Genomic DNA, 21,222 nt, shown 5'->3' with positions numbered 1-21,222 from the left:
CCTCCGAAGAGAACGATGTGTACCGCCATGCGTCCAATTTTCATCCTTTTTTCCTCCCTTTGTCCCGCCTCTCGGACTCGCTTAGAAGGAGGCGCTGACGACTGTCACGGAAATAGAAAGCGACGTTCAGACGTCGTCGACAAGTTCGTCCATGTTGAAACTACAGCTTTTACACTTCTCTCCCGGGACTCGCGTGTCGTCGTGAGATCCGTTTACTCGGCGACGAAGGCGACGACCCAGTCACGAAATTAGGCGACTCTCAGTCGTCTATCGGGGAAGCCGGGGGATGATCGTTAATTTCGGAGACAGCTTTGGCCAGGCTTATAGAGACTTTTGTTTCCATCATCGGCCGGCTCGTGTCACGTGTATATTTATACGCACGCGGCGATACTCGACATATATTTGTCATGTCGCATGCACATTCCCATTCAGTCTTTCTCACTTTTTCCACAGATAGATGCAGCTAAAGATCCTGTAATAGAGTTTGATTTTATCCAAATTCTAAGATATATATATATATTTTTTTTTTCACATTTTTCTGTACATATATTAGGTTTGAACAAAAGTTCATAGCGCTATTTCATTTGTATTATGTGTACATGTTTTTAAAAACAATTTGGCGATTATCTCGATGCAGCGATGGAATAAAGTTTTAATCTTAAAAATCTGTTTTTTTAATTTTGGTGATTTTTAACGAAGTTATAGAGTATACGTTAAAATGCTCCTTTTCCATTTTATCCAGCTCGTAGTTTTCTATATGTAAAAACTTATAGAAAAAAGATAGTAATCTTTCAAAAATAGAGATTTTTAGGTTTTAAAACTTTTAATTTAAATTTTGTTTATTCTTAATGAAGTTACACAGCTTGAAGTTTGTAGCGCTACAAATTTTTATTCTAATTCAATATTGTTTCACTTTAACTTATACGGTTTCATTCTATATACTCTCTATATGGACCTGCAAACTCTATACAATTATATTATAGAAGTATATATTCTCGAGTATATGTTAACCTTATTTTTTCTCTCTATCTATAATTTAATTAAAATTCTAAAGTGAAATAATTATATGTAGAGAAACAGATCTTTCTGTTTCGTAGAAATTTTGACAAAATCGCTCGTGACTAGACTTTGTTTTAGAATCTTTAGGTACAGTTTGAGCGAAGAATTAATAGCGCAGCGCAATTAATTAATATTATGATTGCAAACAATCGTCTTTTAGACATGGCAACATTAAATACAATCACACACGCGTGAGTCAAGATTGGAACTCATAATTAGTTTGTGTCGCACGTACTCGGCATTTATCAAGATACGAGATTCCTGAAAACTATTTAGTACGTACTAGACTGGTATTTGTTGCTAATTTAATACTGGATTTTATTTTAAAGTCGAGATAAGAATCATGTAGTATTGTAGCGTAATACGCCGTATAATTAACGAGCGCGAAACGACGCCCGCCAATTATCAAGCGCCATTACGATCATTTGACGAACGAGCTTTTAATAATCCGGCACTTTCACAGGGGAGGCAACTTGCTCATGATCTTTCTCTTCAAATTGCGAAAGGTTTTTGTGCAGTCACTCGTCGTAAATTACATTCTTAGAGCCTTTGTAAACTCATTGTTTATTTTTAATTTCATTCGATAACTTGAATGGATCTATTTTTGAAATACAATTTGATTGTCAGGATATAATTTCAATTCAGGATATAATTTTTCGCTTAGGATCTTAGTTTCTTAATTATTTTTTAGTTTTAATGCATTTTAAAGCGACCGGCCAATGATGGAAACCAATAATGTTAATAATCCATTTTTTAATCATATTCTTGTGTCTTAATGAATATATTTTTAATTTAATTTAATCTAACAGAGATTTTTTGCTTTAGTTAAATTGTTTAAACATAACACTTATCATTAGTTAACTAGAATAAATATCATTACTCTATTATAGCGATAATAATAAGTCTTTAGTTAGGGATATAAGTCAATGATAAGAATATTGACAGAAAGAATAGTTTTGCTGAAGTATCTAAAAATTTAACTATGTAGATACAAATTTGAAAATAATTTTAGATTATTAATATAAAAGAATTATATAAAATATAATATAAAATAAAAGAATTATAGAATGCTCAAGATGGTTACTATAGAAATTACTGGAAATTATTAAAATGTCAAAATGTTTTTTTGTAGCTCTCATTATGCCTGAGTTTCCAATAAAATTATTTTTAGATCTGTATCTAGAAGACTAAACTTTTTAGACTTTTTAGACTTTACTTCAAAACTCTTCTTTTTGTATAAAGATTCAGATTTAACTAATGAGTTTTTACACGATATCTCTTAATATTATGGAAAAGATAAATCAAAATGCATCAAAGATTCCGCAAAAATTATAGATTTGTGAAGATTTTTTTTGAAATTTTTGCAGATCTTTGGAGATTTTCTACCAACACGGAAAAACACAGTCCGAGTTGCTGAAAGCCCAGCGTATCGCTGGTGGTTGTGGATTAGGGGGACCTCTTAAATATCCGAATATTATTATGTTATGGCTACGCTGCAATAAGGTATGCTTGACATGCATGATACGTTCTTTCGATAGATTAAACTTCGATACGTATAATAAGCGCGTCGACGATCGATATCACTCTACTACTGTCATAGACAGATCGTATGATGTATTACCAAAATAACGGTGGAACTATGCCCTCTGTTTGAGCTTACCATCGCATTTCTCAGACCATTACTTCTCGCAATTTGTCTCTGTCAGTACATTTTATTGCTTCTCGATTCATTCCCCCTTTGAATGTAAATATCATAATGGACGTTTGAATAAAATAGTCGTAGCAGCTAGTAAATAAAAAAAGAGAGATTAGCGTGTATTGAGTTTCGTGCATAATTTTATTTAGGATGGCTAAAAAAACTTTGAGATACTATTTTATTTATAGGATCATAAAATAAAGGTTAAAGTAAGTGAAATGCATATTAGATTTTTCCCTAAACTTCTCTTGTATAAATTTCCATTGAATCCTTTTCCCATTGAAAATCGTTCGAAAGCCGTAATTATTTCTAACTTAACTAGTATCTTTTAGTGATTTTTACAATAGTATATCTTACATAATATCTTATTCTTTTTATGAGGATCTTTTATGTAAAACATTTTTATTAGAAATATTGATTTTTATTATAAAACTATCAACCTAATAAAAATAGATATTTTTATTCGGAATAATGATTTATCTTATTCTATACGTAAGTTTTTATTTGTCTCTGAATTTAGTCTTTTTTTTTTGTCTTTGAATTAATATTCTATCTTTGCAATAAAGAATTTATCATTCGCTAAAAATGTGAAATGTCTGAAGAATTTATGTAACCGAATAAATAATCTTCTGCTCGCTTGCTGATTTTAAGTAAAAAAAAGGAACATTCATTTAATCATTGTTAATCATAAAACATTATCGCGACATGTATAGTTAAAGTTTATTGTGCAAGGTTCGTTTTTCGATGTTCCAGAAGCGTCACTCTAGTCGACGGCGCCTATATTCAGGGCGTCATGACAAATGTTTATTTTACGGACGCGATAGAAAAATCCGAAGGACAAGAATTATCGCCGTTTATACGGCGGAAATGCGCGGGAGCGTCAGCGTGTTAATTGACGGAGATTACATTTGACGCCGCTCTTTCTTATCTGATTTGTCGCCGTCTGCAGCTTGCTCGCAAAGCTGTTTTGGGTTAAGGACGAGGATTGACATGGTATCGCCCTTTCGTTTTCAACTCTCGATCTTGACTGAGAAAGAACTGTCACGCTCTCAGCAGCGTGCTCGGTTTCTTTGATAAACGATAAAGTTTATCGCCTTCCAATGCGGTCCGGTCTGGTTTATCGTCTCCTCCGATAGGTCGGGATAATCGATGGTGCCGCTTTCAGCACCGCAGATACTTCGTACCGCCTACTCTCTCAAAAGAAATCGCTATTCAAGGCTTCTCATGAGATCACAGAAAATATCACTCGGCTAAACTGATCCAAGCTCTAAGAGAGCAGAGATATGTTAAGTCAAAAGTAAAATAAAAGAATCTCGAGGATACTTACAACTTCGATAACGAGGATTATTTACAATATGGTTATACCATACATGGAAAGAAATTTTAAAAACTAAAGTGTTTAAAAATTTAGCTAGATACAGATCTGAAAGTAATTTTGTTGAAACCACCAAAATCATGTAAGATTTTCAAGCTTTCAACTTGAATGTCAAAACTTTTTGCATCAATATTTTTTATCATGCTTGAACTTCCTACATAATTATTTTGATGGTCCAACAAATTATTTTCATCTGTTTATCTAAATTTTTAAATATTTTAACAAAGTCATTTTTTTCGTGTAGCCATATTTTTGGATACTTCAGTAAAACCGATTTTTTCATGTAATTAAAAAAGCATAGAAAAAGCATCTAAAAAGGATGATTTTATTAAAATATCTGAAATTTTAGCTAAAAATAGAGTTGAAAATAATTTTGTTAGTTATAATTAGGACTCTCAAGCTGGAATGTTAAAAATTTTGGCAGCATTGCTCATAAGATTCCTCTACGTAATTATTTTAATAATCCAACAAAATTATTTTCAGATTTTTAATTATAGTTAGTTTTTAGATACTTCAGCAAAATCGTTCTTTTCTTACAAAAATTATATGTAGAAAGTAGATATTAGATTATACGCGAACGTTCCTATTAATGTAATTTCGTGCAACACATCTTTTTGCCGCGTATCTACTTATCTGTTCTGATTGCCTCTCAGAATTACAGTCTTTCTCAAGGTATTTCGTAAACGAGATATTAAATTATGCTCTGAATAAATGACATTTCGAGAAAATACAGATTAATCACGAGACAATAAAAACGAATAGAAACTTCGATTTTAGTACGGTATTACCTCATCGGAAATGTTTACTCAAGTATTGCTTTAAAAGTGGCAGATCGGAAGTGTCGATTGACAACTATTGTCCAACGAGAACTATAATTTCAATAGCACTTTCCATGTTATTAATTTATTCAATTTGGTTCTGCTACACTGACTCGCTGGTAAATACGAAAACAAATTAAGAGACACTTTCTGATAATAAATACCAGCCTCAGAATTGACTGCAACTATGCGAGATATCTTATTTCGACAATTGCCAAGCCGGTTACTTTGAAAATCATTCTCCATAGAAACATAATATAAATTTAAGATTGCAACATATAGCGAGAATTTTATCAATTAGCATTTTTTCTAATTAATCAAATATATTCTCAAAAGTATTCTCTTTAATTTATGCAACAAAGATACTTTGACGTAACTGCATTTAACACATTTATCCTTTCACGCACGGTCAAATTCAGCTATTTTTACGTAATTTGAAAAGCATGAGAAATTCTCGAATGCATACGACATCGTTCCGCAGTTAAACTATCGAATTTACGGAGATTTACGACGAGCGTTTGGACCTTAATTCATCCACAAATCGATTAACCTTGGTCTGAGCATTCGAGCGGGACTCGCCGTCGTAAAAGTAAAAGCATAGCTAAGCTGGTGTATACTAATACATGGCCGTTTCAGCGCGATGTCAAAAATCACGAAGCCGTCTGACACAAATACCACGTTATTTGCGCTCGAGACCACCATATCCTAGATATCGCGAAACGATTGCGGTACCGAATGCGATTTCGAAATCGGAAGTTGATCCCTCAGTAACCTTGTCTGTAGCGGTGCCTGCACACTAACAGCCGTTTGAGAATTTCTTTAGCCTTACCATAGATTTGTGGTCTAAAGACTTTCCCCGAGAGCGACGGAGTTAAGTAACGGCATGTTCTCGAATAAGGTCCCGTTCACACTATATTTCTCAATCAGATGGATCATTCGGGAATGAATGAAATTATATTTCGCAGTATACTCTGATCACTCAAATCCACTTAATGATATAATTTAAAATCGGTTTTTATAATTTTCTTATTATCGTCTTCGGCTTTGATTAATTTAATTTTTGATGAATTTGAAGTTTTCTTAAAGAACATCTAATATTAAATATTTTTGTCCATAATTGGCACAAGTTGTTTATTTAATTAAATTTATTATTAAATTTAATTAAGTTTAATTTAGAATAAATGGACATTTTATTGAAGTAAACAATTTGTTTAAATTATAGATCTGAAAATAATTTTATTATCAAAATAATTATGTAAGACGTTCAAGCTGATTGTTAGAATGTCAAAATTTCTTGCGGCATTGCTCATCAATTGTTTAAGTTTCCTATGTAATGATGATTCAACAATTATTTTTATTTTATGTTTCAAATTATTTTCAAATTTGTATCTAACTGAATTTTAGATACTTCAGTAAAATCGTTTTTTTTAATGTAAGTTTAAAGGATCTAGATATATTAAACAAATTATATCTATTAATTCTGCTGATTTATATAACTCAACCTGTAATTTATCATGTTATTAATATTTTATTTAAAAATTTTTTTTCTTTGGTATTTGTTGACTTCTGTTAATGTAAGATCTTTTTTCTGTGAAAATATTTTATTTTTTTATTTTTTAGTATTTTAATTACATTTAAACAATATAATCATATAGTAAATTTGAGACCGGTAGGATTAAAAAATATAATTAAATCTAATAGAGAATTCTATTAACTTATTCTAATAATTAAAAAGTATTCATTATTTTTTTATTAATTTAATTATTTATTAATTTAAAGAAATCTATTCATAATAGCAATCTATAGCAAAGTCTAAAGATTCATATATTATTATCGTTAAATTGTTGCTTATGACGTCACGCCTACAAAGCATACCGTCTATGAAATCATGGAAAGAAAAGAGGGAAATAGAGTTGACAGTGTGAGAGAAGCTTAAGCTTATAGCTCGTACGTCATCGTTTTGTGCATGGATCACTGCCTGCGTTTCGCGAGCAGCCGCACTGGAATGCCAGATTTTTCCGCCATGTGTTGCAAATACCCCCCTCCCTACTACCTTTCCATCGATCCTTTGCCAACCACTTGCATACACGCGAACGTATGTATGAACGCATACAGCATCACTGTGGGACGAACTTCCGCCCCTTCTCCATTGGGCGCTGGAGAGTGAGAGGCGATACGATTTGCTTTTCCCGTTATCGGCTGCAACCGACCGCCACCTTTGATAGAGTGGATCGATTAAGTTCTCTCGCGTGATCGAGGATCTCGGTGCCTGAACTAGTTACGAAGTTGCGAAAGAATGAGCGATTCCGGATGATAACCATTTTGAGATTTTAAGACATTCACCTTAAATTAACGTAAAGATATGAATATTCTCTGAATTTCTCTTTAAATTTTACTTCAAAAGAATTAAAATACTGCCACTATTGAAAAAGAATGAAACTCTTGAATAGGAGTGGTAGATTTTCACTCTTTTTTTGGAATGAGATTTCATACCTTTGGAGTGAGATTCACTCCAAAAAACAAGTAAGATTTCTTTTCTTTACAGTGTACATGAATCTCACTCCAAAAGAGAAAATATGCCACTCTTATTCAAGAGTGCAAATATTTTCATTTTTTTTTTTCAATAATGGCAGTTATTTTTCACTCTTTTGGAGTAAAAGTTCACTCCAAGAAATTTAAAGAGTAGGAGCGAATAAAAAATAAATAAGCTATAAATAAGAAGATAAAGTATAAATAAGAATAGCAAAAGATAAAATTATATTGAAATAAATTATATTGAAATAAATCAAACGATATTGTTTCTTGGCAAGTACGTACGCCAAAATTTATCGGCGATGCGATTAAAACCGCACATTGTCGCCAACGTTGTTGGAACATCCTACAGGCCATTCATGATTTTCTTATCATTTCCGTGCCGCATATCTTCGACGTATAAATAGCCATATGCCAAAATTATCTACACTTTGAATCACCGGTTTTAATCTGGGAACTACGACGGTTGTCGTGTCACTCGGTCATTATGTTTCGATTTTCGACATTGCGGTCATCTCCAGTTTTATTAATAAGCATTTCTCGTGCTTCACGTGTCCCATTTTACTTCCGCGATAAATCCCTCGTCCGTTTAAAGGAGCAATCTTAATAGACAATCGTTTCACACTATCGAATTGCGGCGAAATGGATCGAGTTCAAATAAAAATAGGAGCTATTCCGCCCACACGATGTACGTCGTCAAGAGTCGTGCGAAATTTATGAACGCCGACAAAGAAATTGTCACGTGTCTCTCCCTCTTTGTATTTGTATATAGATCATTGATCAATAAAAGTCCCTCATCCATCATCAATACGACTACTACAATAATATAATGTTGGCATAAGTGTCCACATCTGTGTGTGTGTGTGTGTGTGTGTGTGTGTGTGTGTGTGTGTGTGTGTGTGTGTGTGTGTGTGTGTGTGTGTGTGGATTACGAAAAATTATTTGATTATTCTGGATTAAGAAATCGAGTGAAAAAAATTAAACACAAATGATATAGTAAAATTTAGCTTTATAATAAAGTTACATTGATTTTATTGATAAATAGTTGTGTTAAGAAATACCGATTAATTATCCTGAAATTAATAACCAACTATCTAAATAAAGAATAATTCGTTTGAGTTATAGCATTACATTTTTCAGTATTAATGATTTACTTGCGGCATTATCACTTTGCATAATGCTATTAATTTATGTATTATTATAATGTATACAATCATAAAACCGTTATATCAAGTAATATTCACAATTTTGATATTTATAATTTTCTAAATTGATTTCTTTTACACTACATTTAGTATATTCTTAAATTTCTGCAATTCTATCACTCTACATTAAATCGGATCCGAATCAACATGGAAGGAACGGCTTTGATGAAATCTCTAAAAATTTAGATAGTCTGAAAATAATTTTGTTAAACCATCAAACTAATTATGTAGGACTCAAGCATGAAAAATGCTGCAAAAAATTTTGACATTCTAATTCTTAGTAACCAGTTTGAATGTCATACATACACAGAATTATTTTTTTATTTAGCTAAATTTCAGATATTTCAGCAAAATCTTTTTTGAAAGAAATAAGCATGAACAAATGCGAATGAACAATTTACTTCAAAAGTATGAACGCCGTCGACTGGCGCTTTAAAATATTCTTATATTTTTTAGTCTATTATACATTTTCTGTTATATCCATATATTTTTACAAATGTTACTCTTATATTTAAATATTATATATTTTACTAATAAATTCATCATCAGATGCAGCATCGCGCAATATTCTAAAAAATTTCATTACATTTCTCAACGTTCATATTCTGCTACAAGCATTTTGTTATGTTATTTCTTTTTCCGTCGAAATATCCGACCGCATTTCCGTCCTGGAAACGAGAATTTCCTGTTCGTGAAGAGAAAGAAGAAAAGCGAGGAGAACCAAATTTCACGAAGGCACTAAAATTCAAGTTTGGAACGAATTGCGAAAGATAGAAACGGAAGTGGATAAGAGAAGCGGTGACGTTAATCTGCGGAACGAATACTAATTATTACGACGTGGCATACGCGCATTTAATTCTACATTACCTGCTTTTTTAACGTAATTACTTGCGTGAGATATTTCTAGCAATTCTAGCGCTCTAACATTATATCTCAATTTTATTCTCTTTGATGATTTACAATTAAATAAAGATAACGTTTTGTACATGAAGATAAATACACAAATTTTTTTTTTTAATTGTGAATTTGTGCTAAATATAATATATGCATAAATATATGTATAAATAGCATTCAGCGAATTTGTAAGGCGAGAATGTCTTGAGTACTTCACGGGAGTAATGAAAGGTTAAGTGCGCGTAATCATACGCATTCGCGGTTGGGTGCTCAGCCCACTGTGCATTTCTTACACGACATCGTTCCTGAGGTGCCGGATGTACGCATCTTGGTAGTTCGTTAAAGATGGAGAAGAACTTATAATGATAACATAAATAGGATCAGATATTTACATTGGTTATATAGATCGAATTTCTGTCATCCACTGCGGTTAGTATTGTCATTCTGGCTGAGACATTAATTTAGATTAGATATAGACCTGGTGCGCAATTGTTAACGTAATTTTGTTTTAGAAGTCATTAAGGTTAATGAGATTGTGCGACAATTTCGTTAAGAGCGATGTCTACGATACTCGATGAGATGTCCGCATTTTGTCCGCATTGCGGATGCAAAAGCGCGAGTTCATGAAAAATCCTCGTGACGACATACAAGCGTGCTTTACGATCGCTCTCAAGCCGTGTTAGCCAGTTTCTGCCGATTGCCAAGACGGGAGCTATCGCGAAAATTGCCCCGAGTTCGACGCGCTTAATGTGAGCGAAATTTATACTAGACGATGTTTTCTAAGTGCGCAGATAAGTCGGTTGGCAACGAAAGCTTCGCTTGAGAAAACTCGTGAAGCAACGCATTTGCAACTGATTATAACTGTTGATACTGTTTATATACTAATTTGTGATAAAACATTTTTCAAACAATTTTGATTGTTTTAACGTATTATTTTGAATGCTGAATACGAATTCCTTGTTTAAATTTATTATCTATCACGTCACAATTTTTAAAGAAATGTTAAAGAAGTGTTAATGAGACCAAATCGACAATTTTTGATGAATAACAATAAATTTTTTTATAAATTTCATTAATGTCACGCGAAAGTATTAAACTTCTAACTTTAAAATACATTTTGTTTTGTATAATATTTGTTTTCGAGATAAAACAATTCGAAAATAGCTCTTTTTCCATATAATACTTTTCCATATGGAAAAAGCATTTTATTTCATCTTAATACTGCAGAAAATAATTCTGTGGAAAGTAAATATTTTTGTATTTATATAATATAACCGGATCATATTATAATAAATAAAAGAACGATATAAAATTGCTAAAATACAATAAGATTTATTTTCAAATTGCTAAAAACAAAAAATCATATTGAAACAAAACGAAATGCGTTTGATGTTTTCGCGTTACATTAACGAAATTTAGAAAAAAAATTGCTACCAGTGTTATACAACATGACAAGCTTCGATTCTATTTTGATTCCATTTTTTTTATTTCATTTTTCTAAAAATTGTGCCGATGGAATAACTAAATAAATAACTAAATAAATAACTAAATAAATCATATTCAACATTTAAAAAAAGTTACAGAAAACGACCTTTGATTAGACAATGATCTCAATTCGCAGACTAGTGTTATGCAACACATAAACAAGTTTATAATCTGGAAGTAATCACCTGTTTTTTATACTCCAGCAGCGAAAAAATATGAATTGTAAAGTATTATTTTGCATGGATATATATTCAACCTATTTCTTTCTTCTTTAGTAATATCTTCATTAGTAGTATCTTCACAAATTTTTTTATTTTAAATGTGTAATCGTGAATTCGCAATAAAAAAGCGTTATATTGATAAAAATCTTTTTTTAGAAATTCGAATAAACATGACTACTCCCGAGTTAAATATATGCAAATATTCACAAAATGTTTCGTGAAATAGATTACTGTTTTCAGTCGGAAACTGTTTTGTCGAAAATTATCTGAACAAGTTTATATTATCTTTTTATATCGTGTTTATCTTTTGTTAAATGTTAAATTGTTAAATTTAAATATCACAGTTTTAGCATAATTCAATTTAAACATGCACAAATAAGGGCATTTGTGCAATGCATCTCCATGATTAATTTACATTTCAACATTTTAATTAATTCTGTATTTATTTCTACATGATTCACAGTTATTTTAGCGACAGAAAAATATGTTTATTACAAGAAACAAAAACATAAAAAAACGAGGACATTCAAAGCAAACGATTTTCTAAATGCATATAATGCATATTATCAATTTTCAAGAAACGATTAAATTATTCATATTACATTGTTTGCGACATGTTGTCTATTCTATTTATTTACACAACTTAGCTATTTATGAAATTATATATGCGCATTGATGTTTTCGTATCGAGTTCTCATCTAGCAATTCATTTGCTTCTTCCCGCCTAGGAAATTCAAGGCCAGATTTGCAATTTAGTCTTTTCCGCCCGTCTAGACAGCGTTATGTCTGATCTTTATTCAATAATTTAACGCTCTTGCTTAGAAATGTGTAAGCGTAAACAAAACGAAAAATTACAGGGACATTAATATCACATGTTTTTGCATTCAACAATACTGAATCATTTACATTGAGGAAAAACATTCTCTAATTTTTTTTTTCAAATTAATACAAGATTTTATGTTCAATCCGCACGATTTTGTGTAATTTTTGTTCTGAGATAAAAAAGATGAAAATGTAAACTACTTCATGTAAATTGTTTTTCCAATGTATTTTTTTTCAACATGATTTTTAATTTAAATATAAATAGACGGAAAAAAATGTTACATTAACAAAGTAGCTAACAACAATCTAGTTACAAATAATTTTAATAATTCAATAATAATATTAATGAAATAATGCATGTTCTTGTTTTAATAAAATATTATTAATACTGCTTTATTAATATTAAATTGATTAATTTGTTAAAATTTATTAATACTAAAATATTTTATTAATTGTTATTAAATTAATTAAGATTATTATAATTATATTATTAGATTGCTATTTATTAATACTTATTTTTTTTTATATATATATTGTTATTATTTCATTTCAAAGAGAATGCATGAGAATAATTAATTTGCTCTTGCATAATAATATTGTAGGAATTTTAGAATAACATTTTATTATTCGCATAATGCATGAAGCTGCTGTAAAAATTTATCAGATTTATTAAAATAATTCATAAATAGTAGTAATAAAAATTTATTATATTTTTATGTTTTGTGCTAATTAGTTTAAAATCTCATTTATATTTAGCATATACTAATATTAATAACACTAAATTAAATAATTTCATATTGTAATAAATTGAAAATTTTTTTTTCCGCAAAATATAAATTGCATTTAAAATTTTAGATTTTCCTCTTGTATGTTACGTGAAATATTGTAGGAATATAATTTTATTCCCAAGTTATGTTCTAGATCTGAGCCATATTTTATGACTTATCACGTCCTGCAGACGCGAGTAAATTATGTAAATATGATGGAAAATTAAACTGTACCTTACAGGGTCGTCATAAAACAACACCGCAATTGTAACACCGTTACGTATAGATCGAATGTTGTTTGACTTTAGTATTGTTTTATAGATTGTTATTTCCTTTTTTTAAATAGTCTTTTTTTAGGAAAACTAACGAGTTTATTATACTTCTTATATATTTCATTTAGAAAGAAGATACATTACAAAATTATTGAGATATTAAGAAAGGAGACGTCACGATAATAATCACGATGAAATATCGAAAATATAGTTGTCTTTATCGTTAATAATTTATTTTGACAATTTATTTTGGTACGAACCGTATTGTTCTATCACAGCTTAAAAATAATTTTTAGCAAAATAACAATAATAGCGATTTAGAATTAAATTAAAACTTTTCGGTAAAAAAAGTTTTGCATTTCAATTTAGCATCTCTCTCTCTCTCTCTCTCTCTCTCTTCTCTCTTCTCTCTCTCATAATAAATTATAATATTTATACAAGTTGAAATAGTATCAAAATGAATTGATATTATACCAAACACATTGCAAACTGTCTACACGCGGTAACAGGTCTTCATTATCATTGTTAATAGAAACTGTTTTGATTTCCTGCTTTAATCCTAGTTTCTATCAATGTAAATTAACTTGATTCTTTTTTTAATTTACTTGTTACGTTTTTTTTATATCTAAGAATTATAAAAAAGGATAAAGAAGTAAACTGAGATTAAAATTAAGCTATATTAGTAGAAATGAATATCAGGGATAAAAATTAAATCATATGATTTCACAAAACATTCACAAACCTTGAAAAAAGTTAGTTTTTTATAGATAATTGCCTTATCGGCAGATACGATCGACGAGGTGAGTATACAATTGAAAAATGATATCCGAGACGGCCGGAGGCGTCGTACGCGACGAGCGTAAAATTCGTCCGACTCCAAGTCAGTCCGTAATACCTTGCTACTCTTTCTGCGGCCCCTTATACTATCGTTCGCCTTCGTAACGAGTTATCCGCTTCGGTATGCCTCGCGTGTGCGTATAATATGTGCACATGCATTCCCCGGTTTCGCGTTACGCTGTGTGGTGTGCTCGTACGCCGAAGGCGGTAGTCGCCGTAGTAGCGTGCACCGGCTGTGTTATTTTTATGAATGACTCGCCGGCAACGTAATCCCGCGCATGCAACTACGACGGCGTGCAGCCTCACCGACGCATCCGCGTCGCCCGGCGCTCGATAGAAAGTTGAATGAATCGCGCGGCCTCAACCGCGTTCAACGATTCCGTTCTTGGTGCTACTAGAACTAGAGAGATCGTCTAGGAATGAAGTTTTGTAAAATATCGATCTGTAGATATCCCTTTTATAAATCTTCTTCTTTAATATTCTAATTTTCTAATAAATTTTAGTATTCCAAAAATACCTATCTATTTTAAGAACTGCTTTAAAAAATGTTTAATATACAATTAAAGGATTTTTGAACTAAATCTAAAACTTTTTTCTCTATTACAATAAAATACTCATGATATATATAATACATACAAATAGATATATTTAATGTTATACATAAAAATTAGATGAAATTTATCAAACATATTTTTATTTCAATGAGACGCTATTCTGAGAAGAGATAGGCGATCGATTCTCTATCGACTGACAAGACTCAGTCATTCATGATGTTTGTTGTCCCAGATTATACAAACCGACGCGATAAAATCCGTTTACGTTATATCACGTTATGTAATGTAATATCTCTCTGAAATGCTTCCGGAATTTTGCTCTGGTTTTCAAGGGACGGAAATACCGCATGATAAGCGAGAGATATACATATCGATGACTTGGGATATTCTATATTCTACTGTGTAAAAAGAGCTTGGCGATTTCGTTCACAATATCTATTTCGCTCGAATTTAATATTCTCGTATAATTTAAAGAACTTAGGATGATTAGCGAGTTTTTTGCACCGATTTTTTTTTCTTGAAATTTGCTTTAATTATGCTTCGATATCCGAAGAAATTATTATACGATTCAATATGAAATTTTCTTTGAAGTACCCCGATTTTTTTCAGTGAACACGATACTGTTGATAGAATTTGAAGGCGTCAATCAATTGGATTAAAATGAATTAAAAATAGCATTTTCGGCTATTTTCAACATTTTTTACAGTAAAATACAAATTTGTTTTTAAATAAAGTCTATTGTGTGGATAGCTTTATAAATAAATAAAATTATTTTTACTATTATTATTATTATTGTTATTATTATAAAGAATAATAGTTGAAAAAGTTTTCTGAACGTGCTCCATTTCGCACAATGTGATACATTGTACAATAAAAAGAACTCGGGAGCTCTATACGAATTGTAGAACCCATTAATTGTATCAAATGATATCTTCTCGAGAAACGCCATACGTACTTATCCATATCTGTATGAGAAAGATCATTTCGCGTGTCCAGACGAGGAGAATGAGGAGGAAGACGCGCTCTTCCTGTTATCCAGAGGACGACGTGATGGGAAAAGGGTCATCGAATGGCCCTGAGTTCGGGGTCATCCGTCTCAGAGGATGTCTGGACGTTAATTAAAATGTGCCGCGCATCTGGCCGAGTGCCGTTTCTTTCTTCCATTCCTTGCCCCTTCTCCCTTCCCTCTCCCCCTTGTTCCTCTCTCTTCACTCTTCACGTCTTCCTCTCCAGTCTTATCCTTCCCTGCAATTTCTTCTTGCGCGATGTATGCGTGCGACTTTTAAAGCGCCCGAAGAGTGTCACTTGGACGGCAGCTGGTTGGGTTATCTATGTGCGAGAAGTCTACGCGACTCGAGGATATGTCGTCATTTCCTGCCACCGACTGAACGACCACCAACCGACCACCGACTCGTCAATCGGCTTCGGAGTTCGGAATACGATGGTGAATACATAGTTTGCGCCATTCTGTATGTGACACCCGATAGTCACACTGTACCGCGCGCGTTTCGTAAAAACGAAGACGGTTCCACCGACATGCCATACCTTCAAACATTGTGAAAAGAGAGACGATCGATCGACCTTGACATGAATAATTGAACGATTTTATGAGTTTATAGGGAGATGAAATGTAGAAATTATAGATGAAAAAATAATGAAAAGTATGCAACGAGTGCGTTATCAAGTATGTTATTAGCGGATCGGTTCACAAAAGAAAAGTTATATTTGGCGAGTTTTATTATACTGAATAAATGGATATAACATTATTATATATATATATTATACATAAATAAGAGCTCGTTATTTTCAAGAGCGAAAATAAAATGATCAGTCACACAAGCTGGCTTAGAATCATCCTTTATTGCCGATAATAAAATGTAGACAAAGTGAGGGACTTTATTCCTGGTACAATAGCAAATAAAAGCGAAGGCCATTCAGTAAAACGTTATTTCTTGCATTTTGTCCAAGTAGCTTTTTTCTTTTCACGTTACTGCGCGTGATTATTTGTCATTCTGACATTTTTGTTCTTAGAACAAACAATTTTATTATGACAAACAAAAATTGAAGAAATAATATGATGATAAAGTTACCATTTTTTTTCACTCTAAATGAAATAATTGAAAAAAATCTATATATGAGGGAAAGTTATCGAATGGTAATTTTTAAGCTATTTTTATATTGTTATATTTTTTATTATTATATTTTAATGAATATTGAAATTATAACTTAGTATTTCGGATAATTATTACACGTTTAACTTTTTACAATAACAAATTAATTTGTTATAAGTTTTTTATAACATGCTGCATAAAGTACGCTTTAGAAAACTGATCATCTAATCATACTTATAAGTCTTCTAAATCGTATCTCTTTCAAAAGTTTTCGTTTTTGATTTGACAGATGCGTAAACGCGCCTGCCACCGTAATTTTTCAGCTTTCAACCTTCGACAATAAAATCGGAAAAAAATAATATAAATGGCAATCACAATGGTCGGCCATAATGTTGAACAGCTCCTCTCAGCGGGACAGTCCTTAGGAATTTATTTCTCGCATCCGCGCGCCATTTCGCAGACTCCGGTCGTAACTTCTGACCTTCGTGGCGCTTACGTTAGGGAACGCGTTGAGTCAGAGTATGATCGTTTTTAATCTTTTTAAGCAAAGTTGAAGGACTCGCATTTTAAAAAGAGGGTTTGGTTGCCATCAACCTCAACGGAATAATGAACTTAAAAGTAACGTTGAGTATGAAATGTTCATTTTCATTAAAATTTTGTTTTGTTCTGGAAATTCAAAGAAGCTATATAATAAATAAATAATTTTTAATTTAAAAAAATTATAAATGTTATTTTTTATTATGCGGAAAAACTATAGAAGGAAAAACTTAGAAATTTCATTGAACGTCGTTCATCATGAACGTTCTATGAACGATTTCTAAAGTAACCCAATTCTCTTGAGTCAAAATATTTTGTTATTTTTAACTTTTATGTCAAAACATAAATTAATCCATTTTTGAGAACAGCTTCAAAGTAAATAACGTCCATATTACGCTTACAAAGGATCTATTACAACTGTTGAGAATCGATCCAATTCTCCTCTTGAAGTATACCTATATTTTTTTTATCAATCAAATTAAAAATTTAAGGGGTGAAATAATTTTTCAAAGTTAATGCTTATGTTTAATTCCAATAATTATCAACGGAATAGTGAGCTATATAAAAAAATATTTTAGATAAAATTTTTAATGGTTTTTATATACTTTGTAACTATTATAACTTTGTAACTATGATTTAGATTTTTCAAATATGTTGAAAATATTCTTATTCCTATTAAATTTTGAGGGGTTGTTTCATCCTTTAAATCTCAAATTGAACCGGTATAAAGAAATACATATCTTTTAAATTTTTATGTTTAACAACATATTTCAAGGAGAATCATATCAGTTCCGCAGTTGAGATTGATTCCTTATTAATAAATAATAAATTAAATTTAAATCAAATTGAACACATTTCTTGAATTAAATTATTTAACTTTATTGTTTTAGTTAAATTAACATATTAACAATAAGTAGAAGCAGTGGTAATCTATAGAAATGATTAAAAATAATTCAAATTAGATGTAATTTGACATAAATTTAACAGTGAACGATTAATGTATCAAGAACTCACAATCTCTTTTAATTTATCATTTGGATTATTCCAAACGTGAAGTGCTCTTGTAGGCTATGCCGCTTTTTTTTATCGCTTTCTTACGGTCGAGTTTTCTTGAGTCATTTCTCAAAGAAAAGGATGCCTTGTAGGATGCCTCCTTGGCCGTTCTCTTGGCCTTTGGATCAGATGGATTGAGACTATTTCTCTTATCGCGGTTTTATGAAAATCATCCCGGAAGCCGCGCTCGTGCCTCCAATCTATACCTCAGAATCCGGGAAGCTGTCGATAGGGAAACCCGTTAAGTCAGTCGGTCGCGAAATCAAAATCTTCTGCGAAACGAATATGCTCGACGTAAGGAAAGCGCTCTTCTCTTGTTCCAAGCTCCAAGTATTTTCCAATTCATTATATTTCTTTTAACTTTGGAGAATTTTCATGTTATTTATCATTATACTTATCATATGTCTTCTTTTTTTTTTCGTTTTAAAACAAGTAGATGTTAAATTAATATAATTGTTGTCTAATAATATATTTCAAATATTTAGTTAATTTACTTATATTATTTCCAATACATTTATTACTGAAATAGTTAGTCGTAATTTTTGGAAATTGAAGTTTAAACGAAATTTGTAGTTATTCGTAAAAGTGTTAAAAAGATACATATTATATTTTATATATTGTATATGTTATATAGATATATAAAGACATTATATAAATATATTATAGTTCAGATGTTTACAAATATCTTAAAATGCCATCAGTATGACTCTTTGGTTCATGATAAAGTTCATATTAAAAATTGTACTTAAGACAATTTTAAATATAAATTCCAACTCTAAACACCCGCCAATGTCGTTATTTTTTCCTTAATAGTAGTTTACTTTTCATTATTTAATTTTGTTTCCAAATTGATTATGGAGAAAAATAAAAATGATATAATAAACATTATATCATTGTAATATTGTTGACTGCAAATTTGAAGAGAATTGTCTAAAAAGCCAAAAAGAATCAAGATAGCAAACCGAACTCGTACATGGAGAGAGAAAAGCCAGAAAAGTAACGGATGAATATTTTGAAGTAATGTCAGGATGTATCCAAGGAGATCTTATGAAAAAGCATAAAGTGACTAGATCGATTCAGTACGAGGCCATACGTGTATAGATTGTGAAAAGTTCTTTATTCATTTCGCAACGGAAATACACGAGGAAAACATCAGGATGCGTCTAATATGGACGGAGGCTCAAACGAGTAAATATAAATTTTTTCAAAATTAAAAAGAAAAATACTAAATGTTTTAAGAAATTTTCAAGAAATTATGATTAGCTCAAAATGTTTTAAATGATATATTATAAGATATAAATAATAATGTAAGAAAAACTTTTGAACACACTTGCGATGATCGAAAATTTGCCACGATGCGTCAGGGCGATGATATCTAAAATTTTCGACACGCGGAGCGCCTTTTAAAATTAGACAAGCCTCCCACGAAGTCGGTACCATGATGTGAATGTGCTCTTAACATCACGAGTCTACGCTATTAATAAAGCAATTATAAGGGCTATGACCGCTATCGTCGTTACCCAGTTACGTCCGTTTGCTCATAAAATTCAGACGCGTCACAGAGAATTTAAGTGGCACTGCCAAACTTTGTGCGCCATCAGAAATTTATTAAATGTTTGTCTATAATAATTGTATTTTGTTGCGAATATTTATGTCATTTTTTAATAATATAATAAAATATTTTTTTTAATGAAGACTAATAAATAATAAGAATCTCGTTAGATCGTATGTGTGAATATGCAACTAATAGGAAATAAAGCTATAACGATTGAAGACCATTTGATCTTTAGTGCTTAAATAATTCGGTGTGAATCTATATATTGTATATCAACTAATCGTACATATATATAATCAATCGTTCATTAGGCAAAGAAGAGTCTGATTGCATTAATTGGAATTATGATTGAAAATAGACAAAGCAGAATTTTCTTAATTCTATTGTAATTCTGGTTGAGATAATCAAAATTTTGATTGATCAGAATCTTTTGGTTTGTTCATTTTCAATGAGAAGTTTTTCTCAGTGTTTTAATATCAGCGAGTCAATTATTTTTTTTATCACACGGAGTCAGAAATCCTCCCTGGAAGAGAATAATCAAGCTTTCCCCGAGAACATGGGCGCGATTCGCGACTGGCGTCAGCTTTTTCTGTCGTTGATCTTTCGTTCCCCATCTCGTTTTTTATCAGCGCGCGTCTCGCATGCGGATCTGACTACGGTGGTTTTAGACGCCGCGGCACGCACGGCATTTCCGGCAACTCGACCCGAGGCGCAGCGTCGAATGCAGCCGCGAATGGCAGAGCAAAGAAGAACGAAAATATCGAGAAGCCGTTGTTCCTTTTGTTCGGCTGAACTCACTGTAAAGATGAGGCGAACGAATGATGACGCGCGACGCGCTGTTACGACCGTTCGTAGACCCGTGGTGATACAGCCAGCGGAAACCATGAGAAGGATTATCGCCTAGTGACAGGAATACTACTTTCCAGACGTTTATTAAGAATCTCACCGAAACTCACCCCTTGACTATTTCCGTTTCACTCGTTGAAATCCCCGGAAGTGCCGGACAGCATTAAAATAATGATCTTCTATAATCTATGACTCTTCACACGATAGTGTTGTATTGGAAAAAACGCAGCATGAATGACAGTTTTCTGACTTTAAGAAATGTTAATTGGATATAAAACTTTTTCTCTGATATTTTGACAGATGTAGATTCATTTAAATTTATAATTTCCTAAAACTTCTTTTCAACTTTATTTATTATAGCTATATCTCTATTTTTTTCGACTCTATCGCACGTATTACAGATAGATTACTTTATTACATTCTTTTCCATATTAAACGTTTTCGCAAATGTCAAATTAATATGGAAAAATTTAAAGTTAAAAAACAAAAGAAACAGTTACTTAAATTGTATAGAGATAAATCTTTCTTTTTTAAATTTGCGAAAAGTGATAAGTTTTTTCATAAATTTTATTACATAAAAAAA

The 21,222-nt window shown here is 31.5% G+C and overlaps 1 protein-coding gene across 3 annotated transcripts in view; it reads left to right on the top strand.

Annotated features, from left to right (window-relative positions):
- The window catches only part of LOC108684379 (tRNA dimethylallyltransferase, mitochondrial), a 103,247-nt gene that overhangs the window by 54,990 nt on the left and 27,035 nt on the right, over positions 1-21,222 (top strand). For all 3 annotated transcript variants that reach the window (XM_018188656.1, XM_018188657.1, XM_018188658.1), the window contains one exon: positions 2,427-2,562. In XM_018188656.1, coding sequence (XP_018044145.1) covers positions 2,427-2,562 — 136 coding nt within the window. The remainder of the gene's footprint in view (positions 1-2,426; positions 2,563-21,222) is intronic.

Source organism: Atta colombica, unplaced genomic scaffold, assembly GCF_001594045.1.
Source record: "Atta colombica isolate Treedump-2 unplaced genomic scaffold, Acol1.0 scaffold134, whole genome shotgun sequence".
NCBI lineage: Eukaryota > Metazoa > Arthropoda > Insecta > Hymenoptera > Formicidae > Atta > Atta colombica.
The sequence above is the reverse complement of the archived record's forward strand: the minus strand, read 5'-3'. Positions and strand labels throughout refer to the sequence as shown.